Genomic DNA, 13811 nt, shown 5'->3' on the forward strand with positions numbered 1-13811 from the left:
AACTGCCCAGTTGGTACAGTTCTGGAGTTTCAACAAGCCAGGCTCCCTGCAGGGCTGACCCACTCCACGCTAAAGGTTTATGTGGCGGCCATTACGGCCTACAATGTCCCTCTCGATGGTCAGTCTTTGGGAAGACACCCCTTAGCTATGTACACGTTTCCTCCGCAGTGCACTGAGGCTGAGACCTCCAGTACGGTCCTACGGGACTTGGTTGTGGTGTTAGAGGCTCTTTGCAAATCTCCTTTCGAGCCGATTCAAGATATCTCAGACATCTGACCCTTAAAACTGCCTTTCTGTTGGCTATTACCTCTCTGAGGAGAGTAGGAGATTTAGAGGCCCTCTCAGTGGCCCCTACCTATCTTGATTTTGCACCTGGCATGACCAAAGCGTTCATATCCCCTCGAGCGGGATATGTTCCTAAGGTTCCCTCTATCACACCACAACCTGTAGTGCTGCAGGCCTTCTGTCCTCCTCCCTTTCGAGAGCCTGACCAAGATAAGCTAAATTGTATGTGTCCAGTTCGAACGCATACGTCCACAGAGCTGCCCTGTGGAGAAAAACAGACCAATTGCTTGTATGCTACGGTCCCCCCAAGAGGGGATTTCCGGCTTCTAAGCAGACTATTAGTTGTTGGATAGTTGAGACTATCAACACCACCTATGAGTCCTCTGTTCTTCCCCTGCTGTCGGGAGCCAAGGCTCACTCTATATGGGGTATGGTGGCCTCCAAGGCCTTTCTAGCAGGTGTGGGGATACACAGTCTGTGCGCAGTCTGCCTGGGATCGAGTCATGCTGTTTCAGCTCTTGAGAGAGCCGACTGCCTGCACTGGTACAAGTCAGTGTGGACGCTTCGATCCCGGAGGACTCTTCTCGAGAGGGAGTCTTAGCCAGCATTCCTCGTGGTGTCTGTCCCGCTTTCGCCGAGGCAGAGCGGCGCCTGCATTCGCTGGGTTCACAGATAGATCTGCTGGAGGGTATGGAGACGGGCACATCCCTATTTCCTACCTCACCCACCAGATCTGCCAGATCTCCGGGTTCGGAAGCCCGAGTGTTGCGGTCCTTCCCCCCGAGTGACGGCTGTTACGCACCGCCTTTCTTTCTCAGAGGAGATTGAAACGGAGGGTGTCGATGAGCTTGCAGTTGCACAAACATAAGCTGGATAAACAGTTGCACAGACAACAGTTGCACAAGCATCAGTTTCACAAGCATATTATGCCTAACTTTATAACGAGCAGCATTAATGAGGAGCGCAGCTCAAGCAGTCAGCTCTCGGGGAAATATAAGGGGGCTGACTGTGCTTCTCGCATATCTGGGGACGGGTCGAAGACGGCTCTGCCTATCTCCACCCGTGTTCCCTAGATCTAGAGTTCGTTCTCGAGGTTCGGAAGCAGGCACAGTGGTTCCTTCCCCCTCTGTGAACTCGTAGCTGCAGCTACCTATCTCCGAGGAGATTAATACTGTTTGTGTGACTAAGCGACTCGCATGCTGCCAAAACAACGCGTGTATTACATCATTTTCAGTTTTGATGTGGATCTCACCAAAACCAGACCATCTTTACTCGTCTGATAGGTTAACAGCATTAATTCTGAGGAATTAAATTCAGTATTTATCTGACTATGAGAAGTTAGATATGAATTATAACAAGGCAGACCATGTTTACTCGTCTGATTGTTTGCATTAAATTCTGAGGAATATAATGACATTTATCTCACTCTGAGAAATTATACTGGAGGGGCTGCTGGGCGGGAGCAGCCCTCTCAGTCTATCGTCAGGGACCAGAGGCTGAAGCAATGCTCTGAACCAGGGTTTTCCCAGCCTGAGCCGGATCTGAGGGCCGTACTTCAGTCTGGGAGGTCCCCGGCTAAGAAGTCCTGTCACGACTGCAGAGGGCGGCCCCTACTGGGGTAGAGCGGCGTACACCGCATTACACGGTGCCAGTCTCGCCTCAGCGCCCTCTGGGGGCCGGTCTACCAACCCTGCCAGAGTTCCAGGGCGCAGCGGCCTCCAGCGAGCAATGTCCTCAGTATTTTCTGAGCTGAGATGCTCGCTGCCTATTCGTGGGCCTCTTACACCAGAGGTGAGTCTCGAGAGACTGACTGCCTTAGTAGATTATTTAGCAGCATGGAAACTACTGCCAAATGTATCTCAATGGGTCCTGCGCACAGTAGAAAAATGCTACCATATTCAGTTCGGCTCTCCACCGCCTAGATTCAACGGGGTTACTCCGATGTTAGTCAGCCCCGAGCAGGCTCTGGTTATGGAACAAGGAGTGAAAACCCTATTAGGGGAGGAGTTCCAAAAGAGGGTGGGGGGTTGCATCCGATCATAGATGTGCGGGTCTTAAATCTATCAGTTATGAAACTGAAGTTCAAAATGCATGATCATGCATGTTGTAGATCCGAGGACTGGTTTGTCACGATAGATCTCAAAGATGCATACTTCCACATATCCATCCTTCCACAACACAGGAAGTTTCTGAGGTTCACTTTCAGGGGCGAAGTTTAACAAATATCGAGTACTTCCCTTCGGCCTTGCACTCTCACCCCACACGTTCACGAAATGTGTAGATGCGGCTCTGGTTTCTCTGTGCATGCAGGGCATCCGCATTCTCAATTATATCAATGATTGGTTGATTTTAGCTCAGTCAAAGAAGGCCAGTCAGTCACTGTCAAACAATTTCAGAGATTTTTGGGTCTGATGGCAGCTGCGTCCAACGTGGTACCTCTTGGCCTGCTGTACAGGAGACCCCTACAGTGGTGGCTCAAGACCAAGGGATTTTCCCCGAGGGGCAATCCACTTTGAACTATCAAGGTCATGCGGCGCTGCCTCCGTGCCTTGGAAATGTGGAAGAAGCCTTGGTTCTTGAATTAGGGCCTGTTGCTGGGAGCTCCTTGTCGCCGTGTAATACTAGCGATGGATGCATCCCTCACTGGTTGGGGTGCGGTCATGAGTGGCCACCCTGCCCGTGGTCTGTGGAGTGGTCGCCATCTGACATGGCATATCAATTGCCTAGAGATGCTAGCAGTTTATCGTGCACTGAAGCACTTCCTCCCAGACCTAAGGGGTCACCATGTGTTGATGCGCACCGACAACACATTGGTGGTCTCTTATATCAATCACCAGGGAGGTCTGCGTTCGTGCCCCTTGTACAAGCTGGTGCACCAGATCCTTGTGTCGTCCCAGGGCAAACCCCTCTCATTAAGAGCAGTATGTATTCCTGGGAAACTAAATATGGGAGCAGACATACTGTCGAGGCAGGGGCCGAAGCCTGGAGAATGGAAACTTCACCCCGAGGTGGTGAAGCAGATATGGAGAATTTTTGGCAGAGCTCAAGTAGATCTCTTTTGCGACTCAAGAGACATCACAATGTCCCCTTTGGTTCTCTCTAGTTCATCCATCTCCTCTGGGACTGGAGGCTATGGTACAGACCTGGCAGAGGCTTCGTCTGTACGCCTTTCCCCCTATTGCTCTGCTCCCTGGAGTTCTGGCGAGAGTACGCCCGGGACGGGGTCCATCTGTTGTTAGTAGCCCCGTTCTGGCCAGGCCGAGTATGGTTCGCAGATCTGGTCTCGCTCCTTGACGCCTCTCCATGGGAGATACCGATCAGGATAGACCTACTCTCTCAGGCGCAGGGCATGATAATTCACCCTCGCCCAGAGTTATGGAAACTGTGAGTGTGGCCCCTGAGGGGGCACAACTCATAGCATCCGGTCTCTCAACCGAGGTTGTTGAGACCATTCTCTAAGCCAGAGCTCCCTCAACGAGGAAACTGTACGCCCTGAGGTGGAAACTCTTTACCTCATGGTGCAGAGACCGCCAGCTTGACCCAGCTAACTGCCCAGTTGGTACAGTTCTGGAGTTTCAACAAGCCAGGCTCCCTGCAGGGCTGACCCACTCCACGCTAAAGGTTTATGTGGCGGCCATTACGGCCTACAATGTCCCTCTCGATGGTCAGTCTTTGGGAAGACACCCCTTAGCTATGTACACGTTTCCTCCGCAGTGCACTGAGGCTGAGACCTCCAGTACGGTCCTACGGGACTTGGTTGTGGTGTTAGAGGCTCTTTGCAAATCTCCTTTCGAGCCGATTCAAGATATCTCAGACATCTGACCCTTAAAACTGCCTTTCTGTTGGCTATTACCTCTCTGAGGAGAGTAGGAGATTTAGAGGCCCTCTCAGTGGCCCCTACCTATCTTGATTTTGCACCTGGCATGACCAAAGCGTTCATATCCCCTCGAGCGGGATATGTTCCTAAGGTTCCCTCTATCACACCACAACCTGTAGTGCTGCAGGCCTTCTGTCCTCCTCCCTTTCGAGAGCCTGACCAAGATAAGCTAAATTGTATGTGTCCAGTTCGAACGCATACGTCCACAGAGCTGCCCTGTGGAGAAAAACAGACCAATTGCTTGTATGCTACGGTCCCCCCAAGAGGGGATTTCCGGCTTCTAAGCAGACTATTAGTTGTTGGATAGTTGAGACTATCAACGCCACCTATGAGTCCTCTGTTCTTCCCCTGCTGTCGGGAGCCAAGGCTCACTCTATATGGGGTATGGTGGCCTCCAAGGCCTTTCTAGCAGGTGTGTCCAAGCCAGGTGTGACCAGGTGTGAACATCTGCAATGCTGCGAAGTGGTCCACGCCTTCCACTTTTGCAAAGTTCTATGGCTTAGATATGCCAGTCACTCCAGGCGCTTCAGTCCTCTTGTCCTAGGCTGTGCTCTTCGGATACACACTAGGCAGGGATTTGGTAGTCTGGCAGCGTGGGTACATCGTTCCCCGTAGCGCTTCGACGCAGCTCGAGTTCCTGTAGAGGAACGTCTCTAGGTTATGTATATAACCCTAGTTCCTCGAGGGAACGAGATGCTGCGTCTCGAGGCCATAACCCCGGCACCCCTGCCGGCGCTTGCTGGTATTCTAAGCTGATGCCAGCTGCGCGGTTCGTGTCTTTATAGCTTCCTGGTCGCTTACGTCACCTCGCCCCTGACGTCACGCTCTTCAATAAAACTAGATATGATATGATATGATATATGATATGATATGATATAGATATGATATTCAGTCGCTCACGCTAAATGCGTTCCCCATAGCGCTTCGACGCAGCGTCTCGTTCCCTCGAGGAACTAGGGTTACATACGTAACCTAGAGACATTCATTTATGTAAACAAGGATAGCAAAATAAAGTAAACCGTTTTTTTTTTAAGAAAAGATTCTTCATACAGTGGACTACAATTAAATTTATAAAAATTTGGTACCTAAGTGTCTGAACATGGTGACCTGACCATGGTTGCTTAAGTATTTTTTCTTTAATTGCTAATGCAACCTTTTTACACCACAAACTGAACAAAGTTAAGCATTGCTTGTTGACTAAAATTTGTATTACCTAACTGTGTACTTAAATTAAAAAGTGGAATAGTTTTTGTTTGACTGTAATTCATTATATACCTTGTCATAGTCTTCGTAGAGTTCTTGTCATGTTTTATTACCATTTTCTAATCTATAGTGAATAAACTGTGCTAACGTGAGTAATATGTCAATTTTGTTTTGACCTAAATTGATCAAGCTAGTGACTCAACTGTTTTTAACACTGGAGACAGCTATGAGCTGATCTGTTCCGTTCAGTCTGATGCTCCCGATAACAGAGAGTTTGGCATCAGCCCAGTACAGACGCTCATTGAAGTAATCCACAGCTAGACCTGTCAAACAAACCCAACAGAAGTCATGTTACTGGTGTCACAGGTACTTGAATCTGAGCGAGTGGTGTTTTATTCACATGATGGCAGACCTGTGGGCCACTGGATGTTTTCATGCACCAGCGTCTCTCTCATGGTACCGTCCATAGCAGCCGTCTCGATCTTAGGGTGGTTTCCCCAGTCAGCCCAGTACATGGTACTTCAAGAATCAATGGTTAGCATAGGTTTAAAAGAAATCCAAATACTTATTTCAAGACTGTTAACCCTAATTATGAAATCTATATTTGACTAGTACCACTAATAAATGCAATCTTGTGAAGCAAAAATATGCTGACACAAACAGAGCTAGTCTTGATGCTAAAGAATGCTGGGGAAGCATCTACTTTCTGTTGATTGTCCACTCACCCTCTCGGTGGGTCCACCACGATGGCGTAGGGCTCATCAATCATGCCCGAGATGAGCGTCTTACGATTGCGTCCATTCATCTGCGCCACCTCCACGACATCACGACCCGAGTCGGTCCAGTAGATGTTGTTGGCCACCCAGTCCACAGCAATCCCACGAGGCATCTTCAGGCCAGGGATCTACAAGAAATTAAAGGTTAAATCTGTTATGCACAGCGTTGGGGAAAACTACTTTTAAAATTAATGCATTATAATAATATTGTGTTACTCTCTAAAAAAGTAATGCTACTTTTATGGAATGTGTTGCGTTACTTTAGAGTTAATTTTTAAATCTGGCCAGGACTCTTTAATATAGAGAGTTCTATTTTTGGCAAAAAGAAAAGCCCTTTCACACCAATAGTAAAAAAGCAAAAACAAATAAAGTAAAATAAAAATAAAAAAAACATTGGTTAATGGGAAAACAAACTAATCTGATTACGTAACTTGTGTTACTTGTAATACTTCTATTTTTCATGTTTGTATTATTAGGGTTTTTTAGGGAGACTTCTGATAATAAAAACCGGTTGGAATATCAATTAGCTACAGACTTTTTTTGATCAGGTAAATAACTGAAACCGTAAGTCTCTCACATTCAAGTCACACACGTGCTATAAGAAGCTGACCTCTAGATCAGTAACTCTGGAATGGGTTTGTCTTCGATTGCGGTTTGAGTTCGGAGAGGCGGGTCCAGCAGAAGGCTGCTCGAAGGATGAGATTCTGCCCGTGTGCCAGTTGGTCCAGAAGATCCGTTTGGATTTGATGTGCAGGTCCATGGCATCGATTCGTACATTTGCGTCTCCTTGGAAAGCCTGTTCATATATCCAGTTTTGCATTCCAGGATACAAACTGCGAATTTCATTATCATCTGCCACGTACAGAGCCTGTTTGTCACTGCCTATAATGACAGATAGGGGGCGTCACAGCACAATGACAGAAAGGAAATGTAATACTGTAATCAAGATAACAGCAATACACCTAAAAAAAATATTTAGATTTTAACCTACATACATACAATATACTCTCATAAATTAATATGAAAAATATAGAACATCTCCACTGCTGGATTTTTTTTAAAATCGCAAAACATAAACTATATTATTCCACAACAATATATTTAATGTTGGATATATACTGTGGTATATCCAACTTTATTTGCATAGATACTATATACTCACTTACTAAGAGATTTACATAGGTTATACTATAAACCTTATATAACTTAATGTTGTCCCAAATAATCTGTATTATTGTTCAGTTCAAATCTGCTAATATTAAGAAGATATTATGATATTAATATATGAAGATATTTTAATTTCAAGATATTCTGAAAAACTACCTTGAAACAATGTGTTATGCGAAAAGCAATATACAAATAGACTTGACTTGACTGTATTTTGAAACTTACTGTCAGCCTTGCAGGTGTCGTTCACTTTGATGAAGTTCTTGTAGCAGCTGCATTTGTGAGAGCCTTTAGTGTTGTTACAGATGTGAGAACAGATCCCGAACTGCTTGCACTCGTTCACATCTGTTGAGAGAGAAAAATGACAACGTGGACAGGCACAAAAACATTAGATGTATAAAGTGAATTTTACAATCATCTCTGCTGAGTGATTATATGGATTATATTCTTGTTTGACACTGCTGGTATGGTTTGTTATTAGCACAAGACAAAGATTCTTTTTCAATTCTAATTTTATTTGGTTTTAGTTGATAAATTGAGCTGTGCTTCATTTTTGTTGCTACCACTAATAGACACTACATGGCGCATCTCAAAAAATTTGAATATCATGAAAATGGTGGGTTTTTTTTTTTTGTAACAAAAAGTTAAACTTTCAAATATTCTAAATTTATTACATTTTAAAGTAAAACATTTCAAAAGTTTTTTCGTTTTAATTTTGATGATTACAGCTTACAGCTCAGTCAAAAATCTAGTATCTCAAAATATTAGAATATTTCCCAAGATCAATCAAAAAAAAAAAAAAAAAAAAAGATTTGCGAAACAAAAAAGTTCAAGTTCTTTAAAGTATTTACTCCTTTAGCACAATCTCCAGCATCAGTGGGGTGTGGCATGGAAGCGATCAGCCTGTGGCACTGCTGAAGCACTATTGAGCCTTCAGCTCGGATCGACTGTTTCTCATCTTTCTCTTAAAAATAGATTGCATATGGGTTTCAGGGCAGGCATGTTGACTGGCCAATCAAGCACAGCAACAGTCCAGTTCTTTTCTCCTTGGCCCAGGTAAGATGCTTCTGACGTTGTTTCTGTTTCAGAAGTGGCTCCTTTTCCTGGAGACGTCTGAGTGTGGTGACTCTTGGTGTGCTGACTCCAGCTTCAGTCCACTCCTTGTGAAGCTCTCCCAAGTGTTTGAATGGGCTTTGCTTGACTGTACATCTCTGTTGCTTGTGCACCTTTTCCTACACAATTTCTTCCTTCCAGTCAACTTTGCATTTAATGTGCTTTGATACAGCACACTGTGAATAGCCAGTCCTTTCAGTAATGAGCTCCTCTGATTTACGCTCTTTGTGGAGGGTGCAAATGATTGTCTTCTGGATCATTGCCAAGTCTGAAGTCTTCCCCATTATTGTGATTTCAAAGAACAAGCAGTGTTGGGGAGTAACTAGTTACATGTAACGGCGTTATGTAATTTAATTACAAAATTATTGTAACTGTAATTAGTTACAGTTACTAAGAAAAAAAGAGTAATTAAATTACAGTTACTTATGAATTTTTTTACGATTACAAAGGGGATTACATTTGAATATTTACACACATCCACATACAGATTTTACTGATTTCTTTCCCAAATTGCACTGACTATTCTGAGACATACCGCCCTAATAATTTCCGGGATGCGGAAATACAGTCTGGTTCGTAGAATCCAGTCATAAAAACGAAATGCCTAACGCGGACGGAATATGCCACATTTTGGATGACTAAATCAAAAGAAGGTCAGTACACTTGAATCAAAACATGACATGGACTAGTGTCTGTGAATATAAAGCCCCAAAAATGCAATATATGACTTATATGAAATCAGGCGCGGACTGGACACCGGGAGAACCGGGACAATTCCCGGTGGCCTGGCAGCTGATTTTGCCCCACTATTTAATATCATTATTGTATAATTGCCTGCCGAATGTACTAAAGCGATCATTTGCGAATCCACCATTTGATAATTAAATCTCTAATAAATCATGAATTGTTAGTCATGACTCGCGCGCTCTCCGCGCCTCCACCAAACGGTTTGGATCAGACTCCGAGTAATCAATGTGAGAGAGAAAGAGAGAGAGAGGGAGAGAGAGAGAGAGAGAGAGAGAGAGAGAGAGAGAGAGAGAGAGAGAGAGAGAGAATAGAGTGGAGTGGACTGTGGAAGCGCACAGCTGGAGCAGAGAAGCAGAACTAGGCTACTGTTCAGGGTTTCAGGTCAGTTTCATCTGTAAAGATGCTTTTTTGTCTTAGTTTTTTTATTTATTTAATCAAGCAGCAGCACGTTGCTCATCAGTCATCACTCAAAATACTATATAAAGGACATCATTATTATTTGTTGTAATGTTACAGTAGTAATTATATAGGTTTTGGGGGAGCTACGACAGACAACACAACCCTTACGAAAATTAACATTTTAATATTTAACTATAAATCCAGAGAAAATGGTTACTATTGTTTAACTGTGATAACCAAAAATGTAAAATTATTTTACAAATGTATTTATTTAAAAATAAATACAAATCCATTTGCAAAAAAAAACAAGGTTATTTTACTTTTATATAGGCTAATAAAAGCATGGTAATTTTTTGTAAGGCAAAAACATGACTCGTGTACAGTATTAGGATTTTTCTATAAAGATATTGTAGTATTGTAGAGTATTGTATTGTAAAGTATAGTTTTGTTCAATCTTGAGTATTAAAGTCATGAGAGAGATGGATAACAGGGCAAAATAAAGAGACTGAAGAGAAAAATAGAAGTGAAGGTGCAGTTCAGGAGAGAACTTTTAATTATTTAGCATGTCCCTAAATTAAAGATTTAAACCTTTTTTATGTCAGGTCCATACAAAAAAATAGTTTTGTCCATGAATTTGTTTGTATGAGTTTGAATTTTCCAGTCTGAATTTTTTACCAGTCCGCCCCTCCTGTAAATTAATGGCAAAGACATGGTTTCATTTACTACACATAGGCCTACTGAAGCTCGCAGTGTTTTCAACCTCTGCTGCCTCAATATAGGAGTACACGAGCACATAAACATAATTTCTAGAACTGCTCTGTGTCACTTCATGTGCATTTTACTTATGTTGAGAAAACTATCATCATATACAAAGAGACAGCAGTTTAAAAAAAACACCAATGTTTCAGGAGTTTATTACACAGAAAACGTCACATGCTTATTAGATAACTGTATTTAAGTTGATGTATATGCTTTTATTTATTATTCTTTAATTTTCACAAATTTAGAAAAGTAATCAAAAAGTACTCAAAACTAATTAGTTACATTACTTTAATAAAGTAATTGAAAAAGTTACACTACTATTACATTTTAAACAGGGTAACTTGTAATCTGTAACCTATTACATTTCCAAAGTAACCTTCCCAACACTGAGAACAAGATATTTATACTGGAATTTATACAAGGAATTTATACTGAAGGGATGGTCATTTAATGAAACTCAAATGTAAATATTCAAATATTTTAAGATACTAGATTTTTACATGAGCTGTGAGCTCTAATCATCAAAATGAAAAAAAAAAACCCTTTTCAAATGTTTTACTTTTACATGTAATGATTTTAGAATATATGAAAGTTTCACTTTTTGAAATAAATTTTTTTGAGCTGCACCTGTATATACTGTATATCAACTTTGATTTAACAATGAGTAAAAACTTTGTCTTCTGTAGCTGATAAAGTTTTTTTTTGTGTGAGTTTTGTTAACAGTTTAGTCTCCTCTGGTATCAGCATGTGTGTGCTGTACTGGTACCTGTGCAGGTTTGTGGGTGTGTTTTCTGGAACCCGGGTTTGCAGGAGCAGAACGAGTCGGTTCCGTTCACCACACAGTGACCTTCATCTTCACAAATACTGTGGTTGTTACGGCATTCATTTAGACCCGAATCTGTTCAGAGACACAGAACATCACCAATAGACACTCAGTGAACCTCAATCTTCTATGTTTGACAAAAAAGCTCAAATAAACAAATAGGCTCACTTTTCTTGTTGCAGTTGATCTCATCAGAGCCGTAGTCCTCACAGTCGTTGAAGAAATTGCAGCGCAGGTTAATGCTGATACACTTTCCAGTGCTGCAGGTAAACTCACCCTTTCCACAGACCGCAGGCACAGGAGTTTCTGACAGGGAACAGAGAAAAATGAACTTCAATAGACACATCATATCTAAAGGATGTCAACATTAGCTAGGTATCTTTGACAGTCTTTTTAATTTCATAATTTGCACTTGTCTTGTCATTCTAGTCAATCTCAATATTTCAACTCAGATCTTTCTTGTTATAAATTTACAGAAAAATATTCACTGTGAATCGTGTGGTTGGGTGCTGGACAATTTTTGCATTGATCTTTATCTCAAAATATTCAATCCCAAAAACATGTGATGTAATGGTTTAAATACACAAAACATGTTTTGAAAGAGAAGCTCCATGGGTTATTGATATATCTTTCAAAATCCAATATGTAAAGGACAGTGTTACTACCAGATAACTGCGCTATTATTCAAATAATATGCACAGTATATTAATTCCTTACTGAACTTATTGTGACACATTAGGGTTAGTGTTAGCGGTTAGCGATTTATATATATGATATATAAATCATGACTGTTATTAAGCCTCTTATTAAGAAACCAAAACTAGATCCTAGTGAACTGGCAAATTATCTATTTCAAATCTTCCATTTATGTCAAAAATTTTAGAAAAAGTTGTGTCTGCTCAATTGAGCTCTTTCCTGCAAAAAAAATTATCTGTATGAAGAATTTCAGTTAGGTTTCAGGCCCCACCATAGCACAGAAACTGCACTTGTTAAAATTACAAATGACCTGCTTCTTGCGTCAGATCAAGGCTGCATCTCATTGCTAGTTTTACTTGATCTTAGTGCTGCGTTCAACACCATAGATCATGACATACTCATAGATCGATTACAAAACTATACAGGTATTCAAGGGCAGGCTCTAAGATGGTTTAGATCCTACCTGTCCAATCGCTACCATTTTGTTTATTTAAATGGGGAGTCATCTCATTTATCATCAGTAAAATATGGAGTGCCACAAGGATCCGTCCTAGGTCCCCTTTTATTTTCAATATACATGTTGCCCCTTGGTAATATTATTAGAAAATACGGAATTAGCTTCCACTGTCATGCTGATGATACTCAGCTATATATCTCAACGAGACCAGATGAAACTTTAACAGTTAACAGAGTGTGTTAAAAAATTTAAAAGATTGGATGACCAATAATTTTCTCCTATTAAATTCGGATAAGACAGAGATATTAATTATTGAACCAAAAAAAACCATACACAGAATCTTGTAGATTACAATTTGCAACTAGACGGATGTACTGTTACGTCCTCTACAGTCAAAAATCTGGGTGTTATTAGACAGAAACCTGTCTTTTGAAAATCATATTTCCCATGTTACAAAAACTGCATTCTTCCACCTTAGAAACATTGCCAAGCTACGAAACATGTTATCTGTTTCTGATGCAGAAAAGCTAGTTCATGCATTCATGACCTCTAGACTGGACTATTGTAATGCACTTCAAGGTGGTTGTCCTGCTTCGTCAATAAACAAGCTACAGGTAGTCCAAAATGCAGCAGCTAGAGTCCTTACCAGGTCAAGAAAATATGATCATATTACCCCAATTTTACAGTCTCTGCACTGGCTACCTATTAAGTTCCGTATCAGTTACAAATTATCATCACTTACCTATAAGGCCCTAAATGGTTTAGCTCCTGCGTACCTAACTAGCCTTCTACCACGCTACAACCCATCACGCACCCTAAGGTCACAAAACGCTGGACTTTTGGTAGTTCCTAGGATAGCAAAGTCCACTAAAGGAGGTAGAGCTTTTTCACATTTGGCTCCCAAACTCTGGAATAGCCTTCCTGATAATGTTCAGGGTTCAGACACACTCTCTCTGTTTAAATCTAGATTAAAAACACATCTCTTTTGCCAAGCATTCGAATAATGTATCTCTTAAATTGTGAGTGTAGTTGCATCTGATCAAATGTGCATTCTTATTCTTTAGCTTGGGTTAAACTAATTAATTTTACTTTGTTGGAACAGCAGCTATGCTAATTATGTCACTATTTGTTTCTATGTTTTGCACAAGCTCCAGTCTGGATCCAGAACACCTGAGAAGAGATGATGCTGACCCCTCAGAGGACCCCCGATGATGCTAACCCTAAATCAACAAACAGAACTAACAAATGTTGCTACAAGTGTGACTGCATCATATAATAATTGCTGTTAATATATTCATCGTCTGGCTGACTATGTCTTGTATTCATTTTTCTGAAAAATCCTGTCATATGGGCACAAACTGACAGTCACCACTTATAAGCTACTACTAAATATTGTAGAAATGTAATTTTCTGTAAAGTTGCTTTGTAACGATTTGTATTGTAAAAAGCGCTATACAAATAAACTTGAATTGAATTTAATTGTTAGTAATGCTGTAACCATAGTGG

General features: G+C 41.6%; 1 protein-coding gene across 1 annotated transcript in view; it reads right to left on the minus strand.

Annotated features, from left to right (window-relative positions):
• Positions 1-13811, minus strand: part of LOC132126611 (low-density lipoprotein receptor-related protein 1-like) — a 187469-nt gene that overhangs the window by 22843 nt on the left and 150815 nt on the right. The window contains exons 73-79 of the mRNA XM_059537974.1: positions 11321-11458; positions 11096-11227; positions 7534-7653; positions 6752-7023; positions 6091-6269; positions 5778-5884; positions 5569-5688 (exon numbers count right to left, since the gene is read on the minus strand). Coding sequence (XP_059393957.1) covers positions 5569-5688; positions 5778-5884; positions 6091-6269; positions 6752-7023; positions 7534-7653; positions 11096-11227; positions 11321-11458 — 1068 coding nt within the window. The remainder of the gene's footprint in view (positions 1-5568; positions 5689-5777; positions 5885-6090; positions 6270-6751; positions 7024-7533; positions 7654-11095; positions 11228-11320; positions 11459-13811) is intronic.

Source organism: Carassius carassius, chromosome 44 (assembly GCF_963082965.1).
Source record: "Carassius carassius chromosome 44, fCarCar2.1, whole genome shotgun sequence".
In the NCBI taxonomy this organism is placed as follows: domain Eukaryota; kingdom Metazoa; phylum Chordata; class Actinopteri; order Cypriniformes; family Cyprinidae; genus Carassius; species Carassius carassius.